At 45.8% G+C, this 27,956-nt stretch overlaps 1 protein-coding gene across 3 annotated transcripts in view; it reads left to right on the forward strand.

Annotated features, from left to right (window-relative positions):
* The window catches only part of LOC309964487 (transducin-like enhancer protein 1), an 89,188-nt gene extending 64,532 nt beyond the window's left edge, over positions 1–24,656 (forward strand). For all 3 annotated transcript variants that reach the window (XM_082843547.1, XM_082843545.1, XM_082843546.1), the window contains 7 exons: positions 1,189–1,265; positions 15,591–15,840; positions 17,801–18,048; positions 21,195–21,342; positions 22,758–22,908; positions 23,852–23,928; positions 24,074–24,656. In XM_082843547.1, coding sequence (XP_082699673.1) covers positions 1,189–1,265; positions 15,591–15,840; positions 17,801–18,048; positions 21,195–21,342; positions 22,758–22,908; positions 23,852–23,928; positions 24,074–24,181 — 1,059 coding nt within the window. In that variant the 3' untranslated portion in view covers positions 24,182–24,656. The remainder of the gene's footprint in view (positions 1–1,188; positions 1,266–15,590; positions 15,841–17,800; positions 18,049–21,194; positions 21,343–22,757; positions 22,909–23,851; positions 23,929–24,073) is intronic.
* Positions 24,657–27,956: the final 3,300 nt, after the last annotated feature.

The following is a 27,956-nucleotide window of genomic DNA, read 5'->3' on the forward strand; positions in this document are numbered from 1 at the left end:
GATTTTTTTTTTTTTTTGGAAGGCGATGAAATGACTCAAGTAGCTCACAGAAGCCTTTTCATTCGTTGCTTGAAGTTGTTTGTTTTTTTTTTTTTCCTCTTTAATTCTTAGAAAAAAATATTTGAGGAGCCGTAATTTTCTCATTCCATGCTTATATTATTCTTTAAACCCAATAGCGTGACTTAGATGTAAGAAGTGATCTCAGCTCAACAGGGAGAAACACAAAGGGACTGAAACCGTGGGGCAGGTTCTCCTTCTTGTCCTACCTTCTCCCACTGTGTAAATGGCCTCATGTTTGACCAGGAAGAGACAGAACTGCATGTGAAGGGGAAAATTGACTGTGTAGTCCTTAACTGCATCAGGAAAAGGGACTAGATTGTAACTCATAGCAGATGAAAGTCCCTAAATCATTTCTGTTGGCTGTTTGAAATATGTCACGTGCATTTCTCTCCTCTCCCTTCTTCATTACCTCCAATAACTTGGGGTGATAATAAAGTTCATTGTTTTTTCCCTTATGTTGTACTACTAGGAAAGGCTGTGCAGTGGAGGGCGAGATAATTTAAAGCAAAGGGGACAGCTGAGGGACTAGGTACCTTCGTTAAGGTGCACAAAATAGAGCGTCCATGCGTGAATTTCTAAGCAATGACTTAGACCAGTGGTATGAAACGGGGTGATTTTGCCCCCTAGGGACATTTGGTCATATCTGGAGACACTTTTGTTTATTAGAACTGGGGGATGCTGTTGGCACTGAGAGGGTAGAGGCCACGGATGCTGCTAATTATCCTGCCATTCCCAGGCCGGCCCCCAACCGAGAACTATCTGACCTGAAACGTCGATAGTGCCGAAGTTGATAGGTTGTCCTGACTCGGCGTATTGCTCTTTGTACTTGTTTGGACAGGTAGGACATCCTAAGTCCACAGGGCGTATGTACCATGGGAAGCTGGTTCTCGATGCACAGATCAATCACACACCTTCCTACTTACCACAAAAGAGTGTCTTGTGGTATTTAGAGGCGGCTGTATTATTTTTTTGCATTATGATCGTTCTTTTGAGAAATGCTAGCGCACGTCCCTGTTTCTGTTTCTGTTGCTTTGGGGATTTCTGAGTTTCTAGTGAGAAGTCTTTAGAGGTGTCACAAAGTGCCTACCCTGCATAAACTGAGTGTGCGATGCCTTATTCTGTTTCCAGGTTGGGTTTGATCCTCCCCCTCACATGCGTGTACCTACGATCCCTCCAAACCTGGCAGGAATCCCCGGGGGGAAGCCGTAAGTACCTCTAACTCTTCGGTTTTACTGTAAAGGCGGTTACTTAGTCATGGGTATCAGCAGACTCAAATTCCAAAGGGAGCACAGGCTTGGGCGTTTCCAAGGAGATTTCTAGTGTCTTTTCCTGAGGAGTGTTAACACTTGCTATAAATAGGCACCTGGTAGGTGTCACGCCTCTGTCTTCTCACTGTGGATGATGTCATGCATTTAGTTATTTCTGGAGAGAAGCTGTTGGGGACGGGGGCGAGGAGGGAGGCGAGAGCCAGGGGCGGTTGGTCCTCCTTGCTTGACCCTTCCTCAGAAAGCTGCCCTGCTTTGCCATTTGGTTAGGGGGTAACTGCTGGAGATTTTCCACAGGACTGTGTTGTGGGCAATAAGCTGTCACAAACTTGGAAACTCAGAAATGGGAAACGTGCTGTTTCTTTACCTGGCTCAGTGCCACCTTTTCCTTATTTTGGTCGAAACGGGAGTTCCGTGAAAGGTACATTCTGTTGGATGCCAACATCGGGGGTTGACCACCCCCCCTCCCCAGGAACCCCAAGTAAAGTTTTGCTGGGTGCCTTCCTCTGAGAGATTATAAAGTGCAACGTGGCTTTGGAGAGGAAGCAGGAGAGGTAGGTTAAAGGGCAAGAGAGCCTTCAGAATTTAAAAAGCCCCGTTGGTTATTCTTCCAGGGTCACTTAAAATCACCTGTTTTCCATAATATTGGAATCAGAAACGTGATTTCAAAGAATTCCTAAAGTTCTCAATTTTTGTACAAAACAAACCTGAGGGCTTCCCTGGTGGCGCAGTGGTTGAGAGTCCGCCTGCTGATGCAGGGGACATGGGTTCGTGCCCCGGTCCGGGAGGATCCCGTGAGCCATGGCCACTGAGCCTTCACGTCCAGAGCCTGCGCTCCACAACGGGAGAGGCCACAGCAGTGAGAGGCCCGTGTACCGCAAAAAAAAAAAACAACAAAAAAAAACCAAAGTAAAACAAACCTGAAATGTGAGAGTCTGTCTTACTTCTCAGCAAATACTCTCTTCCCCTAGGATAGAAGATGGCAGAAAGCCAGTTCCAACTCATTGATTTTTCCAAATAGAGGTACATGTCACAGGCCTTCAGGTTTTTTTTTTTTTTTTGGTTATACCTTCTACCTCCGAGTGGTTTCTTTCAGCTATTACTCATGCATCTGTTGCATATTGCATTATTTTGAGTGGTCCATTCAACTACCTGGTCATCCTTCTGTGGTTTTTATTGCAGCCTTGCATCAGACAAACCAATAGCATGAGGAAAGATGGAATTCCTTACCCCGTCATCTGCTTTTAGAAAGCAGATTCCCATTGCTCCTCTTTCCCTGCGTTATAGTATCTGTTTCACGGTAATTTGACTCATGATGAAATGAAGCTTTGGTTTATACTAGGAGCTAGTAGCAATGTTAGGAATTTGTGGTGACATCTAGGCCCAGGGAAGAGCAGGACTGGGAGGTGGGACAGCATCGCATATCCTTTCTTAGCTGGTAGATCTTTTCCGATTGAATACTTGTGAACTACTATGTTGTGCTTTCTTGGGAATGCCCCCCCCCCCCCCCGTGTCCAGCCTGGAATGCCACAGGGCACTTATGGGTATTTCTTACCTGTGGTTTTGCTGGCAGTGTAGCTAGCTGTTGTGTGTCCCACTGTCTGGTGAGTGGATAAAGGGCAAATGGGGACTTCCCTAGCAGTCCAGTGTTAAGATTCCGTGCTTCAATGCAGGGGGCACAGTTTCGATCCCTGGTCGGAGAATTAAGATCCCAAATGCCGCAAGTTGTGGCCAAAAAATAAAGAAGAAAACGAGCAAACAGTTAATGTTGAGCCAAGATGCAGTAATTAACAGTAACTGATGAATCTTCAGGGAAATAATAGGTAGCTAAGGCCAAGTTCAGCGAACCATTAGGGAAAGGCAGTTTCAGGAGTCAGAGCTGTGGGGAGTTTCCAGCTGCCAAGCCCCCCCACCCCGCCCCGAATGTGAAATATGAGGCAGAGGGCATGGGGTGAGCAGAGCTGAGAGCCACAGAGCTGGTCCTCAGGGCTGGTGTGGGGGGGGAGGGTTAACTTAGACCCAGTTCCTAACGACTGTGTGTGCCGTTAGACACAGTTTACACCTTCAGTGGATGACAGTACTGGTGTCACGCTTCCTGGAGCCAAAGTAGTCATGTCTTTGACTTGTGAGAACCTTGGATTTCTTTGTGTTCACAGCTGCATAGGCTAGGACCACGACAGTGGGCAGAGAGGCAAAGTCGTGAGACTCAGGTATGACGGTGCTTTTCTCCCCTTGGTCAAAACGGGCACTGGGCTGTGGATCCGAGGGGTCGCTGCTTTCTAAAACAGTTAAAACATTTTTTTGGATTCTCTTTCAAGTTTAAGGTGAGCCATATCATGGGAGGAAGATTGAGTAAATTGGTATCAGAGGGAAAAGTGAACTTGCCCATGGCCTGGGACCTGGGCTGCGTACACAGTCTTAGTCCCCGTATTAATCCATTAATTAGTATGAGAGGACGTACTGTTCTCATCGTTCAGTAAAGTAATACCGCCTGAGGTGGTCTTCTCAAACTGGCTATGATGGCAGCAGACCAGTTTTTTCCCAACATGACAAAGATTGAGACTCTTATAACAGACAAATACAGATGGATAGGGGGAAAAAAAGATACAGAATACAAGTCCCAGTTTTTTATTACAAGAGCCAGCAGTTGTGAACTGACTGAGTTGCCGTGTAAAAGTTTCTCAACACTTAGTCTTGAGGAGTGAGCACCTCGCCGGGGGCAACGGTGAATGTCAGCCGACCACACTGGGCAGCGTCTGTGCGAGGCTTATAAGAGGAATGGTGACAAACCGTCATGTCCACGGTAGAGTGAACAAGGTGGTAAAGGGTTTGCGAGAGTCATTCTCTGAGAAACACCAGTCGAAGTAATATTTGGGAAGGACAGGCGGAGGCTCTTCGTGGATGTTTGATGGAGAGCTGTGTGTTAGGCGCCTGCTGTGCTCCAGGAAAGAAAACGTTTGTCTTTCCGGCTTTGGGGGGAGCCTACTGATGTGGGGGGAATGTTAAAGGAACAGTAGATGCTTGAGTTAAGTTTGCGACAAATGCTGAGTGCTGTGAAGGCAGAGTGGTGGGTGATAGGCAGACAGGTAGAGAGTGACCAGAGTTAGGAAGGGAAGGCCTTCCTTGGGGCAGGGTGGATATGCAGGAAGCTGAAGCTGGTGCAGGAGGGATAAGGCCACCCGGCAGAGGGGGCCGGGAGGGTGGGCTGGTGCCAGTAGAGGGACAGTGGGCTCCCAGCACAGAGAGGGAGTTTGAGGGCTCACGGGCAGCTGCATGAGTGCCCTCGAAGAGTGGTACAGCCGGGAGAGTGCAGGTGGGACTGGAGGGACCTTAAAAGTGCGTCTTGGGCTTCCCTGGTGGCGCAGCGGTTGAGAGTCCGCCTGCTGATGCAGGGCATGGGTTCGTGCCCTGGTCCGGGAAGATCCCACATGCCGCGGAGCGGCTGGGCCTGTGAGCCGTGGCCGCTGAGCCTGCACGTCCGGAGCCTATGCTCCGCAAAGGGAGAGGCCACAACAGTGAGAGGCCCGCGTACCGCCAAAAAAAAAAAAAAAAAAAGTGCTTCTAGCGTGAATGCCCATCTGTGGTTCTAGTGGCCTCACCGAGTGGCTGCGCACCTCTGACCCAGCGCCTCTAGTGATGGCGACTCATTTTCCCTGGCTGTGTGAAAACTCTTCCAGCCCTTGAGTTGAGATCTGTCTCTCTGGAACTTTTACCCATCTGTCCTGTTCTTTCCCGCTCCCCGAGACCACACAGTGTGCTGCTACTCCATCCTCCTCAGCGCAGGCAGCTCTGCAGATATTTGGAGACCACCGTTTCTCCATGAAGGGTCTCTTCTGTCTGAGTATGTCCATTGCTTCAGGCCTGTGTTATGGGATGTGATTTCAGGTTCCCACACCATCTGCCTACTACAGTCTGGTCAGTCACCTCCCTCCTGTCCTCTCTTCTACAGATTTCATCAAAAGCTGCTGACTAGGCATAGAGGACCCTATTGGGAGCTCACGGCCTAGTGATGGGGAGGTGGCATTAATCAAGGAATCACAAAAATAAATGTGTAATTATAATTGAGATAAGAGCTGTGACAGAGGAGTACTGTTTTTGTGAAATTCTGTGAAGGGCTGATCCCATCTGGAGGGTCAGGGGAGGATTCTCAGAGTGTTTTCAGAGCTGCAGTAATCGCGTAGGGGAAGGGCAAAAGACTCCAGGTGGAGGAACCAGCATATGCAAAACGCCCTGCTTCCTTCCATTGTTTTTATCCAAGTGGCGTAGAGCAAGATGACATTGCCACTGTTCTGTACTTGTTTTGGTGTCAGAGTGATCTAAGGTCTCAGTAGGGTTTCCCAACCCACCTGGACATTTTTTCTCTCTCCCACTTCTAACTTCTCCTAACTTCTTTTTGTTAAAGGCATTGTCCCTATTTTTCTTCTTTTTTTTTTTCATTTCTCTTGAACTTTTTTATTTTTTTATACAGCAGATTCTTATTAGTTATCTGTTTTATACATATCAGTGTATGTATGTCAATCCCAATCTCCCAGCATTGTCCCTATTCTATCTAACATCTGGACCCAAACCTTAGCCTTTGGTACTTCCTTGTTTAATTCCCGTTTTCACCCAGTCTTCTTATTTGTTAAAATCCTCACTAAGATCGTAGGTGCGTTTTTCCCTTAATGAAATATGTATCTGATCTTGTCTGTTTCTAGCTCAGATATCTTCAAAAGGTGCATATAAACTCCTGATGTAGCCCCTCTGGTAGTATCACCCCAGCCTTTCTTTCCAGCCTTGTGTGCTGTGTTCTTTGCATCCTGTGCTCTGGCCAAATGGGATAACGCTCTGTTCCATGAAGAGAAGAGCCCTCCTCCTTCTACCTGGGGCAGCTTTCCTTCTCACTAGCCTCTACCTCTTCCTGCGGAAATGTTTTCTGTCCTTCAAAGACCACTTCAGCTGCTGCCTCCTTCGTGAAGCCTCTGCTGATGCCTTTCCCTCTGTGCTGTCTCTCTTCTGGCACCTTGTAATGTCTTGTGACACTTTCCACACTTTGGCCTTGAGTTATAATCCTATGTCCAGGTCATGTTTCAGTCAGCTTCTTCCCCACTAGAACTGAAGCTTCTGAAGTCCCCTTGAGCACAGATACCCAGTAAACAAATGTTTGCTCCGTTGACTGGTGGGGGGGGGGGCGGTGAGCCCAGGATTGCGCAAGACCCTATGATTCATCCTTTTCCAAGGGAGAGTGCAGTTTGCATTTTAGAGATGTGTAATGCTGATTTATAAGTGGTTTACCCTGACTGTGTTTCCAAACCCTCAAGGTGAAATTTAATTGCTGTTGTTTGGTCAGCTTAACTTGAACTCATTTTTAGTTTTAGGAAATTTGTTGCCTGAACTCTGTGGAGATCACTGATAAGAAAGAAACCTGAAGTTTAGACAGATTGACATCTTCGTTGTACTCCACGCCTCTCTCCCCTCAAGGCATTTTTCTGGCCCCGTGACACCGCTTTCCTCTCCATAAATACTTGGGGGGCTGAGCTCTACCTGCTTCCTATAGTAGCACCTAGAGGTCAGTCATAACTCACACTAATAATAGTTTGGCTTAAGATTCCAGCTAAGTTCCAGGTTCCTTTACCCTGTGTTTTAATGCTAGACACGTAATTGAGAAATCTTCCACCCACTTGTTTAGTGTTTAAATAAATCTTTAAACTACCTTTTTGGAGTTGGAGCCTAAAGGGAAGAGAAAATCTGAACTACATTTGGGGTAAAAGTGCTTCTTAGGAAAACATGATTTGCGGCAGTGAATAGGGGCCAGTCCGGGCTTCTGGATGAGAAGATGTGTCAGTGGCCAGTCCTCCTCCCTCTGCCCTCCATTCCTCTCTGATCCCTCTGCTGACCATGTCTGGATTCCACACTCAGTTTATTTCGTGGATTTGAAAATTAGTTCAGCCCCCTTTATACTTGTCACGATATTTGGGTGATTTTTTTGTCTTTTTTTTTTTTTTTTTGCGGTACGCGGGCCACTCACCGCTGCGGCCTCTCCCATTGCGGAGCACAGGCTCCGGACGCGCAGGCTCAGCGGCCATGGCTCACGGGCCCAGCCGCTCTGCGGCATGTGGGATCCTCCCGGACCAGGGCACGAACCCGCATCCCCTGCATTGGCAGGTGGACTCTCAACCACTGCGCCACCAGGGAAGCCCGATTTTTTGTCTATTAAATGCTAAAAGTAACATGCTTATTTTGTGCCATATTATCACCATGTGGGTTTTAGTTTAACTCTTGTTTTTCTACTTTTTGATGGTCTGGGAATGCGTAGCTAATTTCTTGGAGTTATATTGAGGTGTGAGGCCCTTCCTTTTGATGTGAGTTATGTTTGGCTGCTGGACAACTGTCCCTTCCCTCTCTCTCCCTCTTCACCTCTTCAGAAATAGCTTTCAGCTTACCAGGCCTAGTTTGTCTATCTCTTGATCGAATACTGCTGTTTGCCTGCAGTGGTTGGTTCCTTTGCTAGGAATTTTTGAATTGAGCTTTGAAATGGCTGTATATTTTAAACTTATCTTTGTCTTACTTTTCGTCCACGCATCTCTTGGTTTGTATCTTTGTCCTGCGTAGGAGCCCTGTTGCTGCCCCAGCACATTTACAATTTGGAAATGTTTAATTGATGGAGGAGGTAGGACCTAGAGCTCAGAATCATAAATGCTGACTTTGACCAGAGAACCTCCTAGTATATCAGCTAGGCCATCTCTTCTTCCTTACTTTATCTAGTAATTTTCTTTTTCCTATCCATTTTAAGAAGTTCTGCATTTGCTTTTTTAAAAAATGAGGATAGCCGTGCATTCAACTAAATAAGGAAACAAAGAAAAAGTCTTCTATCGTAAGGCTTTGAAGTCCTCAACTTGTCATTTAATTGTTACTAAAGCCCTCCATTGACGCAGAAATGCTGTCTTCAGATAGGGTAGGGATTGCACCTGGATCTGCATGTTTGAGAGGATGCCCGGATGCCAAACTAGAAAAATCCTGTGAAAGAAGTAAAGGATTTCACAGATGTTAGGAGTTAGGTGTGCAGACCCTAAAAAATGTTAAAGGTAGAGCTTGTTACATTGGCAAAGAAAGAGGTTTTACCAGAAGGAGATGAATTATATACCTGAGGACATTTTTGTCCCTGAAATCTTAGAATAATATGGCTCTGGTTTTCTTTTCTTTTCTTTTTTTTTTTTTTTTGGCGGTACGCGGGCCTCTCACAGTTGTGGTCCCTCCTGTTGCGGAGCACAGGCTCCGGACGCGCAGGCTCAGCAGCCATGGCTCACGGGCCCAGCCGCTCCGCGGCATGTGGGATCTTCCCGGATTGGGGCACAAACCTGTGTCCCCTGCATTGGCAGGCGGACTCTCAACCACTGCACCACCAGGGAAGCCTGGCTCTGGTTTTCTTATCACCCCACATCACAGCATCCCCAGCCTCCACCTTCCCTATACTAGTTCTTCAGGCAGAGGGCATCCTCCAAAGTCATAAGTTAACATTATTCTCATCTGTCTTAGAATGAGCCAAATGCCCCAGCTCTCAGCCCTCAGAGCCTCCTGTGCCCAGGGCTCCATAATGAAGCACATCAGTGACACTGACATGCCTGGTGTTCTCCTTTTGTGTGGGGTAGGCGTCTCCCTCCTGATGGGCCCCATGAGCCCTCTTGAGTCGAGAGTGTCTAAGGTAGTGCTGATGTGGAAGCTAAGGTAAAGGTTAGAGCCCCACTTCTGTGGTTGGCTGACCTCTCCTGCTTACGAGCTGAGTTGGGCCTGTTAAGCTCCCCTGTGCCTCTTCCCTGCTGTAAATAATAAGGGACAGCGAGCTGCCTTCTGTGACGTGGGAACCAAAGGCTGAATCTATATTGTGCTTCGTACTTTCCTACGTGCTTTCATTTCCCCCACACCTCAGCGGTCACGTTGGTAGGGTAAGTTTTGTCAGGGCACGTTGTAAAAACAGGGAAATGAGGCCCAGATAAGTTCCGTGTGGTCCCCACATCTTATTAGTGACTAAACTGAAACTCTGACCTGGGTCCCCTCACTTCCTGAACTTTACTGCATGCTCTTCAGCACCTAGACTCATGACCCATGGCAACTTCTGCTGCAGCTGGTATCTGAGGGGTTCCACACCCACCGGCTTCTACTGATGGGGTGGGCTGTGGGTTTCACTGTTACTGTTGCCCTCGTTGCCTTTTGTTTTGCTCTTCATCAGCTCTTCATCTCTAGGGACTGCCTTCCCCTCTTGGGAAAGTTGGTACCACCTCTGAGCCACATTTGGTACGACGACTAGGAGTTCCTTGGGAGAGTTGCCTGGCAGAGCCCAGGTGGTTAGAGACTCCCCACCTTCTTGTAGCTTACTTTCCGTAGCTACACGAGAGTAAGCTACAATGAGCAACCTGGCAGCTTACAAATGAAAGGCTGCTGGAGCAACCTTTCATGCCTCGATTTATAGGTGATTAGGGAGCAGTAAATGACTCGGGGCTTTCGGATTCGTTTACTGAGTGCCAGCTGTATGCTCGTTGGCGAAGTCATCCCAGAGGACTCAGGAATGAGACAGACACATGTAAACGTGGGCTGTAGTTCTCAGCATGATACCGATTTATAGGATGAGCCAGGGTCCTGGGGAAGGACTCACGACACCTGGGGAGTTGAGGCAGGCCGAGGGAGGGGGAAGTGATGTGCGCTTAGGGGGACGCCGTGCTATTCTAGGCAGGAGGGAACAGTTTGTGCATGACGTGACAGCATGCGATATTTTAGGGGACTGGCCCGTTGTTCCGTGCGGCTGGGAATTTAGGATACAAGGCGGTCGTATGAACTGAGACTCATCGACACTCAATTGTGAAGGGCTCGGTGAGCCGTAGAGCCGGAAGAGCCAGTGAAGGTTTTGACATGATCAGATTTTTTTTGATACCTGTTAAAACAGCAACAGATTCCCCCTGAAGAGGGCCAGGTTCACAGGCAGCGGGGTCTTGGCCGCAGCCTTTGCCTCTGGGGTCCGTGGTTCTTCATCACTGTTCGCTGGATCCGGCCACTGCCGTTCCTCTCTACTTCCAGCAAACCAACAACTCTAACACCTGTTTTCCTTTGCCCACGGAACACAGCATAGTTTTATTAACAGGAGCCAGTCAGCTAGGGAAAGACAATGTGCTTCCCCAGAACGCAGTCCTGTTTCCCAGTTTGTAGCACCTGTGGGGACTCTGAGTGCCTTTACCTCTGCCGTGTGCCCAGTGACTGAAGAGTTTGAATGAGTTTGATTTTATTCCGTTTTTAAATCTGTGAGGTCCAGCGGGCTTTATTCTGTTCAGTTCTGCCACCACATTTCCGAATCAGATCCTGATCTGCAGGCGCTTGATTCAAACAGCAGGGGGACTCAATTCTCTGAGGCTCTGGGATGTGGGTGGGTGGCCCCTAAGCAGGGCCCCGGGGGCTCCTTCTTTCTGCCCCACAGTTTGCCACCATCCTCTCTCGAAACGTCCTCCGCTCCTCTCTGCCCGGTGCTGTCTCCCCACCTCGCTTTTTAGGATTTATGAATTTCCCGGTTTTCCTGGCCTCACCATCGCCCTGTGCTTTCCTGGCTCCCACCCCACGCCTTCCTCCCTTTCCGCATTCCTGGCCCTCACACTTGTCCCCTGTTTGAGATAAGAGCCCTGGATTCAACATAGCCTCACTTTCCTCTTTTTAAGTCGCGGGTGTTTAACATCGATGCTGTCATTTCCCGAAGGCCCCTGCAGGTGTCGAGCACGTTAAGGGTTTTGCAGTTTTGCAGCTGTTTTCTCTCTTTTTTTTCCTTACAACAACCCCTGCGACCCCAACATTGTATTATTATTTCTATCTTGTTGATCAGAAAATGGACACATTACAGGGCTCAGGTAGTTAGGCCTGTTCGGAAAACCACGGTCAGTGAGACCTCGAGCCGGGGGCCCCCGCATCTCAGGTCCCTTTGAATCCAGAGTCTGGGCTCTTATCCTGGCTGTGGACCCAGCCTACTGTGTTCATCGGTCGGGAGCCTCCTCTCACCTTTTTCTTGAATAAACAAATAAATTCAAGTTTTTAAAATTGAGGTATACATATAGAAAAAAAATGTACACATCATGTGTGTATAGCCCAGTGACTGCACCAAGAGCACCTGAAAAACCCCTTCCCATGCCCCTTCCAGTCTCTAGGGGAACCACCACCCCAACTTCTTATACCAGAGGTGAATCCTGCCTGGGTTTGAACTTCTATAAATGCAGTTGTACCATATGCATCCTCTTGTGGCTGGTCTCTTTCTGAATTCAGGCTTGAGAGATAGTTATAAATGTACACTATCCGTTTATAAATGCGCCCTCCTGGTTGATCTTACTTTCCCTAGTTCCTCAGTCAGTAAAGAGGGTAAGTTTCCTTCTGGGATCTCTTGAACGTTGTCACGATGCGCCATCAATGTGGACTTTCTCCAAGACGTGTGTGTGCTTCCCGGAAGTGAATAACAGAGTCCAAGCTGTCTTGTTTGCTCCCCTGGTTTTTCCTTCCTGTGGGTCCCTCTGTGAGCCACACCCGCCCTGTGCCTCACTGGGGTTTGTTCATTCGATTAGGCCCTCCAACACAGCAGACAGCGCCAGCTTCCTCCGAGGCCCCCTCTGACTGATGTATTAACAGCCATATGGGTTTCCCCTGGGACAGACGAATGTTCACAGCTTCTGGCAGCCGTTCGCTGCACTGTGAATCAATTTTAAACTGCCTAAGTGTGATGATCACAGACCTCCTGTGCGGTTTAAAGAAGAGGACACCTAGGGGAGAGGTGGGTATCTCCCAGAGACAAGCATACAGCTCTCTGTACTTTGTGCATCTATTTTAATCTGGAACATTTAACTCTATAATAAGCAGAGTTCCAGTTGAAGTGAGATAAAATTTCCTTCCCCTAAAAATCAGGAATTGCTAAAAGGGTACCTGATGGAAACTGTCCACCTAGAGGTACCCACCTTGATTTATGGCGAACAGAAAAACTAACCTTCACATCTGCCATTTTCCTCACAGCACAGAAAGCTTTAAGAGGCAAGTTCTCTCCCCACGTTTACCACCGTTCATTTGTTATTTTCAGACCCAGGTCGTGGTGCCTGGTATCTGGGTCACATAATTTAGAATGTGAATAGACTTAAACCCCAGTTCTCGTGGTCTCATCTTCAAGGGCAATAATACAATGCTATTTGATTCCAACTCCAAATATCCTATAATAAATGGCATAGGTTCAATTAAGTGTAATGTGCATGTATTGAAATATCATGTGGGCTTGATACATTACTAAGGACACTAAAGGATACTGTGAGCTAAAAGTAGGAGATATAATAACGAAAAAGAAACAGACTCACAGACGTAGAGAACAAACTAGTGGTTACCAGTGGGGAGAGGGAAGAGGGAGAGGGATAAGTAGGGGTAGGGGATTAAGAGTTACAAACGATTATGTATAAAATGATCTGCAAGGATATATTGTACAACACAAGGAATATAGCCAATATTTTATAATAACTATAAATGGTATTATTTTATGAGTATATTTTATAATTATAAAATATATTTTATTATCAAATAATAATGAGTATTATTTTATATTAACTATAAACTCACAACCTTTAAAAGTTGTGAATCACTGTATTATACGCCTCTTACTTATATAATGTTGTACATCAAATATACTTGAGTATGAAAAAATAGGAGATTTAGTGGTTTGGTACTAAACCAAACCCTTGACATAAGGGCTTTGAGCTGTAGTTGTTTTATATGCATACTTATTTTCTAGGACATTCTTTGTGGTTCCCATTATGTGTACTCAGTCATTCAAATTAAGAGTAATGTTAAGGATTTGGGCCAAATAGCTGTATAAGATTAGTTACTGGAACCAGTTTGCCAGGAGATAACATATCTAAAATTGTGTCCTTTGTTCAGGGAGAAGGGGAAGTTCTTTTAAAAATCTTTTCATATATTTGATATTTTGTTTTGTTTTTTAAATTTTATTTATTTATTTATTTTTGGCTGTGTTGGGTCTTCGTTTCTGTGCGTGGGCTTTCTCTAGTTGTGGCAGGCGGGGGCCACTCTTCATCGCGGTGAGCAGGCCTCTCACTGTCGCGGCCTCTCCTGTTGCGGAGCACAAGCTCCAGATATGCAGGCTCAGTAGTTGTGGCTCACGGGCCTAGTTGCTCTGCGGCATGTGGGATCTTCCCAGACCAGGGCTCGAACCTGTGTCCCCTGCCTTGGCAGGCAGACTCTCAACCACTGTGCCACCAGGGAAGCCCGATATTTTGTTTTTATAGAAGGAAAATAACAGCATGTATTTTATTTTCAAGCTAAGGAAGTATGTGGTTTTATGTGCAGGCAGGTAGAAACCTGATGTCTTCTATCAATTTTAAGTTTTGTGCATGCTTAGTTATTTTTCAAAATTTGAGTTAGCATTAAAATGAAAATTTAAGTTCTGTATTAATGCCCAAGGTCTTTAGGATCTGTAAAGGGACTGCAAGGTGCCAATGATAAATTCCAGAAAGGGCCCAGACTTATTCCAGAAGGTTATGGGAGGGAGGAAGCCCTACGTACTTCATTTATTGTTTATGTATGCAGACCTATAGAAAAGCTTTAATGTTGAACTTCTAGATCACCGAGTGATGCTTTGGATAAGAAGAAAGTGAAAGCAGTGGTCTTCAAAGTGCCTAGTTCAGATGTGGGTGGGAAATAAAACGTTAGCACTCCTATATCTTCTATCCTCTACAGGGTCTTTTCTTTGTGCATGCTTTCTAGTATCTGTAGTATATGAGTGCTTGGAGTTTAAATAATTAGATTGTTAGAGAAAAAATATGCTTTAAGATTTTAGTGTAGAAACAGAAGTGTGCACTAGGATTAGGTTTGTTTGTATTTAACAGGGAAGAAAATAATAGCTTAAGTAAAATAGAAGTTTATTTCTCTCTCCCATAAAAGATACTGGCTGTCAGTAGCCCAGGGCAGGTATCACAGCCCCAGTGATACAGCCCCAGGTCTCACAGTGTCACCAGGACCTCTGCATTCTATCTTTCTGTTCTGTCACCCTCAGCAACTGAGTTCCATCTTCAGAGTCACCTTGTGGCCCAGAAACGCTGCTGGAGCTCCAGTCATCTTGCTCATAGTTCAGGTAGCAAGAAGGAGGAAGAGAAGAAGGAAGGCACTCTCCCCTCCCTCTTTTTAAATTCTTTTTCTTTTCTTTTTTTTAATTTTTTTTTTTTTTTTTCCCGTACGCGGACCTCTCACTGTTGTGGCCTCTCCCGTTGCGGAGCACAGGCTCCGGACGCACAGCCGCTCCGCGGCATGTGGGATCTTCCCAGACCGGGGCACAAACCCGTGTCCCCTGCATCGGCAGGCGGACTCTCAACCACTGCGCCACCAGGGAAGCCCCTTTTTTTAAATTAATAAACTTATTTTTTAGAACAATTTTAGGTTCACAGCAAAATTGAGTGGAAAGTACAGGTAGTTTCCATGTCCCTCAGGGTCCCCTTTCTTTCAAGTTATGAACTAAGTGCCGCCCAGCACCTTCTGCCTACATCTCATCGGTCAGCACATGGGCATACCTGGCTAGAGCAACGCTGGGAAGAGTAGTCTTTTAGTTGAAAGCTTTGCTGCCTTCGATAAAACTGGGCTTTGTGGCCAAAGTAGACAGGGAGGTCGTTGAGGAGGAAACTTGAAGTCTTGTCACAAAGCCATTTGATGTAAGAGAATCTCTTTATTATTTTCTGTTAATTATGCAGAAGAGAGTTTAAGTCCAAGCCTTAAACTGGTACGTTTAGAAAGCTGTTTTTGTTTGTTGATGTTGAAATACGTGGTTTACCGTGTGTAATCATTATGAGCTCTCAAGGGCTTCATCTTAAGCATCAAAAATAATCATTTTAAATTATACTAAGGAATCATACAATTATACAGGGTACAAGAAGGAAGTATTTTATGTTAATTTGGAAGCACATGTAATGTTTTTTAACAGGATTTGAAGGAATGCCTTACGGAATGAAGAGCACAGTTTAAAAATCTTAAAAACGTTTTTTAAAAAGCATTTAATATATATCTTTTTTAACACCCTGGACTTCGGCTGTTATTTATTTCGTTTGTTTCATCAGTAAACACTTCAACTTATACTGATTTCAAAAGGAAGTCCTGGCAAGAATCTTTGCTCTGTCTTTCTCATAGAAGCGTGCTGTGGTAAGGACTAATTGCTTTATGATAAATGTTTTTTCTGTCTCCTCTCCCGTTCTTCTCTCTTCTCCCTAACCATCCCCTCCCCAAAAGCGCATACTCCTTCCACGTTACTGCGGACGGTCAGATGCAGCCTGTCCCCTTCCCCCCGGACGCCCTCATTGGCCCCGGCATCCCCCGCCACGCTCGCCAGATCAATACCCTGAACCACGGGGAGGTGGTGTGTGCGGTGACCATCAGCAACCCCACGCGACACGTGTACACGGGCGGCAAGGGCTGTGTCAAGGTCTGGGACATCAGCCACCCCGGCAACAAGAGCCCCGTCTCTCAGCTCGACTGTCTGGTGAGTGAGAAGGAGCTGGTGCACAAGGGTAATTTCCTCCTGGAGACTCAGTAAGGAAATCGCTGTCGGGGCCTGGGTTTTATTCCCATTATGAGGAAATGGAAGCCCATTCTGTTTCCTGTGTTAGCTATTTAGCTCTCCCCACTCTCTCCCCTCAGCGTGAAGGTTTCATTTGTTGCTGTTTCAGTGGTTAAATCCCAGAGTTGATGGATTTCTCTTAAAACATATTTTAACAGTAGTTTACAGAAGCGGTTCTTGTTTGAATGTGTATTCAGAAGGGGGTTTCCCGTTTAATGGATGGAGTGCAGCTAGGCCTGGACTCTGAGCCCTGCACTCCCCTCGACTTTTAATTTCCCTACAGCCTTTGGATAAATATTGAAGAGTAAACATTTGATAACGTGGCATAAAACCATTCTGAACAGGGTCTGTGTTTTCAGGGAGACCTGGCTGAGTTTTATGACCTTAACTTTACGAACGAGTTACTAGATCGCACTGCAAGAAATCAGGGCAGCCTTCAGCAGAACGGGGGTGGTGGGAATGCTTCCCCGCCTCCCCCCAGCCAATACCGTGTTGCATTTTTCAGGATCATAGAATACATCAGGACATGTTCTCTACACAGTAGCCACGGGATTTACACACCACGTACCATTGGCCTGAAGTGGACTATAGGCCGCCCTGCCCCTGTAGGGTGTCTGCCTGCACTTTGCTTCGGCATATGGTACACTTTACCTGCTGCCCCCCTGGCAAGTGGCAAGGATTCCTGAGAGGGTGTTTCCAAAACGAAGACTGACTTGTGTTTTTGAGACGAAAAGCCTCTTTGGGCTAGTTCTTGGGTTTTTTTTTTTTTTTTGCAATCAAATAACTTAAAAATATATCCATTAATGAAAGTTAAACATAGGGAAACATACTTGAACATCTTACGGAAAAACCCAAGCAAGCTTTTTGGCAGCCCAATGGTAGGAGAGTTTTGTAACACTCATCATCTTTTTTGAAATTACATTGCTTAAAGTTTCTCTAATCGTTGAACAATAGGCGATGGTTAAAGCATACTAAAGACTCTGACTGTATCTGTTTGGGTCAAAGGATAGCAGTTATTTCTTTGTTGGAGAGGGCGGGGGTCATTTTAGGTCCCACCTCCCTTTTCTAATGTGTTGGTTTTGATGGAGAGATGCCTTCTTTTTTCTTTTTTGGCCATACGCGGGCCTCTCACTGTTGTGGCCTCTCCCGTTGCGGAGCACAGGCTCCGGACGCGCAGGCTCAGCGGCCATGGCTCACGGGCCCAGCCGCTCTGTGACATGTGGGATCTTCCCGGACCGGGGCACGAACCCGTGCCCTGCATCGGCAGGCGGACTCTCAACCACTGCGCCACCAGGGAAGCCCAGATGCCTTCTTTTATTCATTTTTTTGGCCTTTGGATTGAGAGGCTTAAATATCACAGCAGCCGTGTTACAACTTGAGAAAGCAGCTGTGTTCAAGTCTCAGACTAGGATCCATTTGGCTAATAAAGACACAGTACAAGCCTTAGGCAGAAACTTAAGAGTAATGAAAACCAAAGCATAGGTAGTATGTCTGCAGTTTCCAAATAGTAAATAACGGAGGCTGATGAGGTCAAAGATTTATAAACTAGCTGTGAAAAGTGGTTTCTTTGTAAAGAAGTACATGTACCCTTACCTTACATCCCCTGATCATCTCAGTTGCGTCTACTCAGCAGGAAATTGGGCTTCGTCGGCAGTTATATCTAAGCCTTCACACATGCCGAGCAATCCTGTGAGTTTGCTTTGTTTACGACTTCAAAGGAGCCAGGGGCCATCAGATGCTGATCTTTACTACAGAACGCTTGCTTTGGTAGTGTCCACGAAATACCACTTTTTAAGTCAACAACGGAGACAGCAGTTAGAGAACATGGCATTGTTACTGCTTGGTCATGCATTATAACAATTGAATTATGTTTATTTCACAGAACAGGGATAACTACATCCGTTCCTGCAAATTGCTCCCTGATGGCTGCACTCTCATAGTGGGAGGGGAAGCCAGTACCCTGTCCATTTGGGACCTGGCGGCTCCCACCCCACGCATCAAGGCAGAGCTGACGTCCTCGGCCCCCGCCTGCTACGCCTTGGCCATCAGCCCCGACTCCAAGGTCTGCTTCTCGTGCTGCAGCGACGGCAACATCGCCGTGTGGGACCTGCACAACCAGACGCTGGTGAGGTGAGCAGGGGTGGTTTCCTGAGTGGGGCTTCCCTGCTTGAGTACCTGGGTCAAAAGGCCCCCTATTACCCCTGCTTCTCTGCCTGCCCCCAGGCTCAGCCCACACGTGCCAGGCTTAGATCTGGGTGTCAGTACCGTATCACCGCCCTCAGAGGGCTTACGGTCTTGTGGCCACGCTTGGGTGTCACCCAGGCTTTATATTTACCTCCCTAATGTTCCCATTCTTCAGCCACATACACATGCCAGATTTGTTTAAAAAACATTCCTGGCTTTTGCCAAGGGGCAGCATACCATGGATTAGATGGAGGTACAAAAGGTCCTCAATACTAGGTGTTTTTGGCTTTGCCTAGAACCTCGTATGTGCGCACAGGAGCCAGCTGATAAAGGATGACAGAAAATCAACAAAAGGACATTAGAAGAGGGGATTCCACGAATTTCACCCACAAAATGGTTTTAAAGTAGCTGCGTTTCTCAATTACTAAATAAGCTCTGTCCAGGGATCATTTCACCCAGGAAGGAGCCCAGCTGCTTGGAATCTGCCAGCTTTGTGTCCCTCCTCGGCTCTGGCCAGCTCACTCCCTCTGGCTGAGTCGGTGCTCACATCAGGGATGTTAGAGAAGAGTCTTTAGAAAAGGAAGAGCTAGTTAAACATCTACGGCAGAACGGGCCTGTGTTTCGCCCTTTCGTGTCACAGTTCATCTTCGCTCAGGAACACTGTTCATGGTGCCTTTTCAGACTTGGAGGTTACTTAGCAGGACTCCTCCCGTGCTTCTGGGCCCAGAGCTGGAGGGAAGGGACGGGCTGTGGAGTTGATTATAGCAGCTCACTCGTTCTTCAGCCGTTTCTGTAGAAATCCACTAAGTGTCACCGAACCAGGCTCTGTCCCTGTGTGTCGGTGACAGTGTGGTTATTTTTCTTGTCACTCTCCGGGCAGCTCAGAATGAGCAAAGTGAACAAACGGAGCCCAGCCAACAGCCCCTTCAAACTTTCAGCCTAACAAGTGTCGGCTGTTTTTTCTTTTCTTTCTGCTTTTTTCTTTTTTAAACTTAATAAATAGCTCTCCCAAAATATTCATTCGAAGTGCTTTTCAAATATTCATCTCTTTAATCCTTGTCGCTTCTGCACTGCTGCTATCCTGATGTTATCGTGGAGGAGCTGTAATGGGGCCCAGGCACTCTGTCCTCTTGTATGTTCTGGGCCCCTGCTCTGTGCCGGCCCCCAGGGAGTAAGTACCTGTTGGATACGTTAGTCTGCTTCACACATCTCTCCCTCTCTCAGTTTGGACAGGCCACACGTGGCTAGCGGCCACTCTGTGTGACAGGGCAATACGGAGTCTCCTGAATATCTTTGTATCTGCTGTGACCCAGCACGTTCTGAACAGCCCTAGGATCTGCGTTCTAGGAGCCTGACCTGAGGGTAGTGCTGAGATAAGTGGACGGAGGGATGGAGGGACACCCACGAAGAGCTTAGGTCAGCAGAGAAACACAGTTGTTTTCAAGAAGTCAAAGTATTTCATGAGTTTCATAGGTAAAAAAAAAAATTCAGAGGATGAAATGAAGAGGAGGTCCCTGGGTTTCACGAGCTGTTTGAGGACAGAAAAGCAGCACTTTGGAAATGTGGGGCAGGACTGCTCCAGATCAGCAGGAAAGCCTTGGGTGCAGGCTGGGACGTTTGAGGCAGAGAGTTGGGGTGCATGGGGGAGAGGACCAGGATGGAAGCTCTGAGTAGTTTTCAGGGAAGAGATTTTTGGAGTGATGGTTCACATCTTGTCTCAGAATTCAGGGCAACAGTGGTGCTCTTGTGTTTTCCTCCGTGCCCTTTAAATTCCAAGCTCAGCTTTAAAGTTGGGAGCTCTGCGGGAATACTAAGGTAATACGAAGGAAACTTTTCTCCGGGCGTTGAAATTTCCAAGCAGTTCTCTCCTGGATTCTGCCTGGTTCGCCATCCTGATCGGACCTTGGAACACTTCTCACCTGTTCCAGTCACTCCTCTGCCAGCTCCCTCTTGGCCTGCAAAAGCAGGTCCACGATCCCCATGCCACCAGCCCCACGGTGGCTTACGTCAACCTCCCCTCGGCAAGCCCTGCCTGGGACCTGGCAGAGCACCGCACTCAGCAAATCCCTGTCGGCTGGTTGTCCTTGGTAGTGGTTCTTTGTTGTTTTGTTTGTTTGTTTTTTGAAGTATAGTTGATTTACAGTGTTGTGCTAGTTTCTGCCGTACAGCCAAGTGGCACATTCTTTTTTTTTATATTGTTTTCCATTATGGTTTATCCCAGGTGTTTGGATAGAGTTCCCTGTGCTAGACAGTAGGACCTTGTTGTTTATCCATTCTAAATGTAATATTTTGCATCTGCTAACCCCAAACTCCCAGTCCATCCCTCCCAGCCCCCCACCCTTGGCAACCACAAGTCTGTTCTTTGGTGGTTTTTGACTGAGGCACGAGGTTCCCCTTTAAGAGAACAACAACCTTGTGCTCAGATTTGAGGGCAGGACCGTGCCCAGGGGTCAGTCAGCAATCAGCTCTGTCTCTGCCCCACACCTCTGAGTCAGGAGGCCGGCATGCCCCTTTGTCTCCAGGAGTCCAGATTTCCTAACATGGGGCTCTTTCGAATAGAAAACGCGAGGTTGAGTAAATACATGAGCTCATGCTTTGTTGGCACGAAGGGCATTGCGCTGTTACTCACTCATGAAAATGGGAGTGCTCCTCGGCCCTGGGCTGGTGATGTGGTGATTCAGGCCTGCACAGTTATAGGCCAAGCCTGCTTCTTTCTTTAAGGAATACACTTGGGATTTTGTGTGTTTGTCTTTTTTTCCCCACTTTCACACTTAAAACACTTTTCCAGACCTGGGAGGAATTTTACCTTCCAGACAGATTTGTAAGAATAGCTATAGGAGCGTATTTAACTTCTCCTGTGTGGTGACCTAAAACGGCATTCCATTTCTTCAGCACTTGGATCATGAAAAAAGGAAAAGAAAGTCTGCAGGTGCCGTTTCCTCTCCTCCTCGGGGGGAAGGTTGGTTTGATCTTGCACATCAGCAGACACCGAGGAGGTGACACACGCACAGCGAGTCCAAAACTAACAACACAACAGTGTTTACCTTGAGCTCTGGCAGGAAATCATTATTCAATCTGGTTTGTTTTATCAGGCAATTCCAGGGCCACACAGACGGGGCCAGCTGTATTGACATTTCTAACGACGGCACCAAGCTCTGGACGGGCGGCTTGGACAACACGGTCCGGTCCTGGGACCTGCGCGAAGGGCGGCAGCTGCAGCAGCACGACTTCACCTCCCAGGTGCAGGCTTGTCCCTCCCCGGAACCCACGCGGTGCTCTGTGTGTGGTGCACGCCCTCCCCATACCTCCCCCGCTCCCTCCCACCCCCAAGAGTAGTAGCTAGACAAACAGACCTGGCTTTAATTTGAGACACACACACACACACACACACACACACACACGCACGCACACACACACACACACACACACACACACAAATTACCCTGAAACACTTAGACTGGTTTTTAAATGCTGTAGGTTAAGATGTGTTAGTTGTTTTACTTGTATATGAGTTCGTTTCAGGAATTTGTGCCATGAAGAACATACAGGGTCTGATCTGTTGTCCATCTAATGTGGGGGTGAGAAATGATTTTATTCACATATAAATAGACCTTGAGAAATATGCAGGGATATCACAAGGAGTAGAGAAAAATCATAACAGCTCTGCAAGTTGATTCATTTTGCTTAAATCAGGGAGCTTAAAAAATACAGCAGTATCTCAGTGGATGCCCATTTTGTTACTCATCCCTTAGACACTGGACTCATGGCTGACTCGATTTATGGAGTTTTGAAATGATATACATATGGCAACTTTGTGGATTGTGGAGCTTATTTAGATGTCAAGTGTCTGAATCTAGGCCTGTTTGGGGAAAGATAGTGCATGCCATTTCAAGTGTTTTCTGTTGATGGTGGAATTGTTCTTTTTATCGTGACTTATTTACTTACTTTTTTTTCTTTAATAATTCCAGTCAGAAAAATAGGACAGAAATGGAAAACAACTATACGTGCAACTAAATTTCATGTCCCTGTCAAAATTTTGTTGAGTTTCTTATAGGCTTCCCTGTTCCCTTCCAGTCCTGTTCCCATTATGGGTAGGATCCTATTTTTGGTCTGCCCTTTTTTAAAACTTCTTATGGAAAATTTCAAATATATTCAATATATGAGAACAGAGAATGTTCAAGCATATATGAAAGTACAGAGAATTATATGATAAACCACATATGCCCATCACCCAGCTTCAACAGTTACTAACACATGACCAGTCTTGTCTCATCTGTCATCCCTGCCCCCAAACACTGGATTATTTTTAAGTAAATCCCAGACGTTATATCACTTCATCCGTAAGTATTTCAGTTAGTATCTGTAAAAGATAAGGAACCCTTTCAAACAACACACAGAATACCGTTATTATTAAGAATAATTTCTTGATTTTATCACCCATGACATAAGTGTTGCAGTTGTTTTTATTTTTTTCCAATTGTTTCATAAAGGCCTTTAACACTTGACTTATCTGGGTTGGCATGGTTGTCCTGTAGACTTTGCCTTTGCTTATTACCTCCTCCTGTTCTTGCTAGTTTTTCCCCTTTTCTTGCTGTCTGTTCACTTCCTAAGTCTATTGGGCAGAATACTCAGTGAGCCTCTTCTGCTTCTTGTAGATATTCTCCCTTGGTTATTGCCCAACTGGGGAGTGGCTGGCCGTGGGCATGGAGAGCAGCAACGTGGAAGTTCTCCACGTGAACAAACCTGACAAGTACCAGCTGCATCTCCACGAGAGCTGTGTGCTCTCCCTGAAATTTGCTTATTGTGGTGAGTTCAACTGAAAGGAAACCGGGAAATGTTGATGGCCTAAATGGAAAATACTTCTAAAAAATACAGTGGAGATGATATCTGGAAAAAAATGTTGTTCTCTGAGCATCTGGATGCAGTAATTCTGTTGTCTTAAAATGTCCCTCAGAGCATAGGGATGTCTGTTTTCGTCTGTTTCCCTGAGTTGGGAAAAGTCAGCAGGTGATAGAATTGCCTAATACGAAGTTCTGACACATGTTTGTTTTCAGCGGGGAGTGTCAGGGGTGTGGGTGGAGGCAACCCCTCTGAGAGGGGTTGGTGGGAGTTTATAGAAAAATGAGGCAGGAGCAGAGGAGGTTGCTATGAACTGACCGGGATGAGCAGCCCATGGGCAGAGAAGGGAACACTTAGCTGCACCCAGACCGTTACACTCTGCAGTGAGGATAATGAGGGAAGAAGTTCATGGGGGGTCAAATATTTAGTCACGAGATGGATGGATGGATGGATGGATGGACGGACGGATGGACAGATGGATGGATGAATAGCGATCACATATTGACCATCCTATGTGCCATATGTGCTGTCTGCCATTTAACTTAGATTCGTCATTTAATCCTTCCTAGTCCCATTTTATCATAAAGAAACTAACAGAAGACAACTTCATTGACTGACTATTCGAGGACCCACTGCATGCTCCGTGTGAAGCTACCTGTCATGTATCCGGTGGCTAACGGGACTGACATGGTTCCTGCCACCGCTTTGATTAAACCCAAGATCACAGATGGTTCACAGTGGAGCCCAGATTTAAAACCTGCTGTGTCTATTCATGTCATGGCCCAACCCCTTGGACATGATAGTTCATGATTAAAAATGCTCTGAGTTTGATTAAGCCCAAGTAGCTAATAGTATAGCAGGAATTCTAATCTAGTTAAGCCACAACCACATGTTCCTTTGCTAATTCTAGGTAAATGGTTTGTGAGTACTGGAAAAGACAACCTCCTCAATGCTTGGCGGACACCCTATGGAGCTAGCATATTCCAGGTAAGTCCGTGCTCCTTACATAGAATGACAGACAGTTGGACCACAGCATTGCTGATGACGCCAGAAGTGAAGGTGCCTTGTTGGGAGCAGGGCCCTGAGCATCTCTGTTCCACATTAAACACATGTCCGTTGTTTTCTCTTCCAGTCCAAAGAGTCCTCATCCGTGCTCAGCTGTGACATCTCTGTGGATGATAAGTACATAGTCACTGGCTCAGGGGACAAGAAAGCTACAGTCTATGAAGTCATCTACTGAAAACATTATGTGGTTTAACGTTTATAGTTGAATTGGGCCAAAATGTTTTGAATTTGTAGAAATAGAAAGGTTGTAACTTTAAAAACACAAAAACCTGTTTCCAAACCTTGACACAAAACTACTTTGCGTCTACAAAGAGGAGGCAGTGAGCACATCAACAGAAGGTCACCTACCTACCTAGACCAAATGGAGCACCGAGGCAAAGTGGACAGAGGGGTGAGGGCTGTGGGCTTGAGGAATGGAGCCCGCCGACCCGGGCAGAGTCCATCCTTTTCTTTCTGTGAGATCTGCCGAGATTACCTTTCTGTTCCTTGCCGTTCCCCTCCTGTCTGTCCGTGGTAGAGCAGTGGTGTCTCCAATGAACTTGTTTCCTCGTTTTGCATCTTGTGAAATGTTTTTTTGTATTTTTGTTGAAGGTTAAACATTTGTATAAATTGTAAATATATTTGGTTTATTACAGTAAAGGCTTTAGTACCAATAAGTGGTTTTCCTTCTCCTTCTTCATTGTTTTTATCAATGCTTTGGGATCGTTGGTGCGGGTTCTATAAGCAAAGTTCAAACATTTGTAGAGGAAGTTTTAAAGTGCACTTCTTATTTTATAAATATATTTTGTCACGGACTCCCACTGCACTAGAACCTAATTAACACTTCTGAGTTAACCAGGAAGTCAAGACTAGGAATAATGAGTAACCGGAGGTTTATTAACGACGATTTTATTTGGGAAGCAAAAATAACTTCGCCAAGATTCATTCTTTTGTTTGGATACTGTTGTGATTCGAGGTCACAAATTAAAGCTTTGCCTTTTCTTGGTGATTCACTGGGAGATAGAATATTCTTTTCTCTAGGAAAGCCTAGCATTTTCAAATCTCTAGTCTCTCCCTTCACAAGCTGCACATTTCAAGAAAGGGAGGTGACTTGGGTTTAGTGTTAAGACTGATGATATCCACAAAGCTGTGGAGTTCATTAACCTGTAAAAGAAAGGTGGGATGCCTGCTGGTTTTATCTCATTAATACTTATTTGATCTATTATATTAATTGACGTGAGCCAACCACACTCAGCACTTCGCTCCATCCTTCTCGTTAAGGCTTTTCCCTGCAGCTACAGCCCTGGCTCCCTGTCATTAGTCTGGTCCTTATCTTTGTGGACAAGCTTTCACTAATTTGATTAGATGAAACCTGTAACCCTGGGCTTTTAATAAGTTGCCATGCATGGTTCCTCCTGGAAAGGCTGCATGACTCATTCTTTATATACCTATTATTTACTGCTATATTTTCAAAAATAATGGTTAATAATTTTAAACCAGGTTTTCTGGCTGTTTAAAAATAGCACCTAAGGAATCTTTTAATGTTCTTATTTTCTTATGATCCAGCAAGTTGTTGGCAGTTTAACATTTTTCATTTGTTATCCAGACCTTCTTGTTTTTATACACTTAACAACATTATTTTGTTTGCTTTTTGCCAAAATAATGTTTATGTACATAGTTCGTTAAATATTTTCTCTTCTCAGTAAGTGGATGGCAAAGGCCTAACTACTAAAGCCGATTTCTCTCTCATCCCTTCCTTGTATAATGAAGTAAGTTTCTGTACTACAGACTCCGATGGCTTGTTAATGAGCTGTTTACCTCTTCTGTTCTCTCTCCTTCCCTGCCTCACCATCCCTGTTTTCTGTAGAGTAGAGGTTAAGTTGCTGTAACAGCACCCAACAGTACAGTGGCTTTGAGACCACAAAAGCGTTTGTGTCTTACCCACCTACGACCCAGAGCCTCAGGGCAGTGATGCAGCTCTGCACTTGCACCGTTATTCCCGTGGGCCTCCACTCCTAGTCAGCAGTGGGGAAAGAGTGGGAGTCCAGGGGAAGGGGTATGCTTCCAGGCAGGTGACTAGGAATTTGTCCATCACTTCCACTACTGGTCCCTTGGTGGGGACTTAGTCACGTGGGAGACGAGATTTCTCCTACTGTGCAGCGGGTGCTCCTGGAGAAGGGGGAATATATTTGAAGGGATTCTGGGTTAAAGAAATAGGCCTATTTTCTGTTGGTGCATTTTCTCCCTTCATGCTTTATGGTTTCCCAAGCTTCCGATATTCTTTCTCTCATGGGATCTTCTGAGGGTCTAGATCTTATCAAGACATCGATTATCTTGAATCTGATGAAACCAGTTCCATTGCTTTTGGATGAGACTCTAGTCTGGTCCTGGAAGAGGCGTTCTACAGAGCTCGTCCCTCTGCTCGGGGTTTGGAATCTTGGGGAATTACCGAGACAGTTGTTTCCTCACTTGTTAAACGGGAACGATAAAATAGTCATACCTCCTTCTCAGGGTCTTGAAGGTCAGACTCAGGGATGTGAAGCACGACTGGGACCACCAACTGTCTCACAGATGGAGGACATGAATGGGAGATTTCTTCCTCAACTGTGAAGTTAGGAGGCCCCACTTCTCTCCCCCGGGAGATTGGAATCATGTGATCGTTGACACCTGGGTAAGCCAAACGTTTATGTACCTCTCGCCTTGAATATGGATTATAAACTAGTGTTCAACAAATTCAGATCCTCCTAGAGAGCGTGCAAGGCAGGTTCACATATAAGAATATCAGGAGATGAATGTCATCCCTATTTAAGTAACCAAGGCTCAGGGAAGCTGTGTCCTCCTGGCCTCATGGGAGATAGAACCAAATTCAGGTTTGTTCTTTCTAGCCTTGCAGAGTGGCCTGTGATCGTTCCCAGCTCTCCAGGTTTCCTCTTCATTTTATCTGAAATATTTACAACTTGCACATTTCCCTGATGTATAGAGGTGTGTAGATAGGTTTGTGTTTACTCATTTAGGACTGAATTTATGCAAATGATTGTTTTCCCCATTCTTTTTAATAGGTTTTATTTTATATATATTTACTCTTGTTTTTGTTCTGTTTTGTTTTAAATCACTCACAGTCTTAACCTTGAACGTAGGTGTCTGCCACGTGGCTCTTCCGTGGGATTGAAGTTTGCTGGGTAAAAATTGAAGGCCTAGTGAGACTGGTTTTGTAATGCCTTTTTTCATAACTAGATGTTTCTAGTACTTCATAAGAAGAACAACATATTTCATCAATATGATAATTAACATTTTTAAAGTTTTTGTTGTTTGGCAGATGATAGGGAAGTTTCTGACATAAATTATAATCATCCTCACAGTGGCTGAGAGATGGGATTTTTGATGGGTTAATTCTTTGACTATTTCATGACTGGCAATTAGCAGCTGGCTCCAAAGCTTTCATACAGGGATTTTTAAAATTGCACTTTCGCTAGTGGCACAACGAGGTGGTGACTTTCCCAAAAGTTTTCCAGCAAATCAGAGAAAGGGATCAAATTCTCAATTTCAGCATGCTGTTTAATTCCATCAAGAGATTGCTTCCTCTGCCATCAGCTTGAGCGTGAGGGAGGACATTTCAGACCCTCCGCCCTGCTGTAGATCGTGGCTTATTTGTTTCTCAAGAATATCTTCTCTTCACTCTTCCTTCGGCAGTGAAATCGTCAGATCACCACAGGTTCAGGCTCCCCTGAGCAAGATGAAGCTTGTGTGAGGCGCATTTTCTGCCCCAGTGAACTTTCTCTCCAGACAGCCAAAACTTCTCTGGCTTCATATTTTGTCCTAGCACTTCAACAGTGAAGTGGTTTGGTGTTCAGACTTTATAGTCTGCATCAGAATCACCAGGAAGACTAATTAAAATTCAGATTTCTGGGTCCCAGACTCAGAGTTTTTGATTCAGTAGGTCAGGGTGGGGCCTGGGAATTTGCATTTCTCAG

Source organism: Leucopleurus acutus (genome assembly GCF_964270905.1).
Source record: "Leucopleurus acutus genome assembly, chromosome: 7".
Classification (NCBI taxonomy): Eukaryota; Metazoa; Chordata; class Mammalia; order Artiodactyla; family Delphinidae; genus Leucopleurus; species Leucopleurus acutus.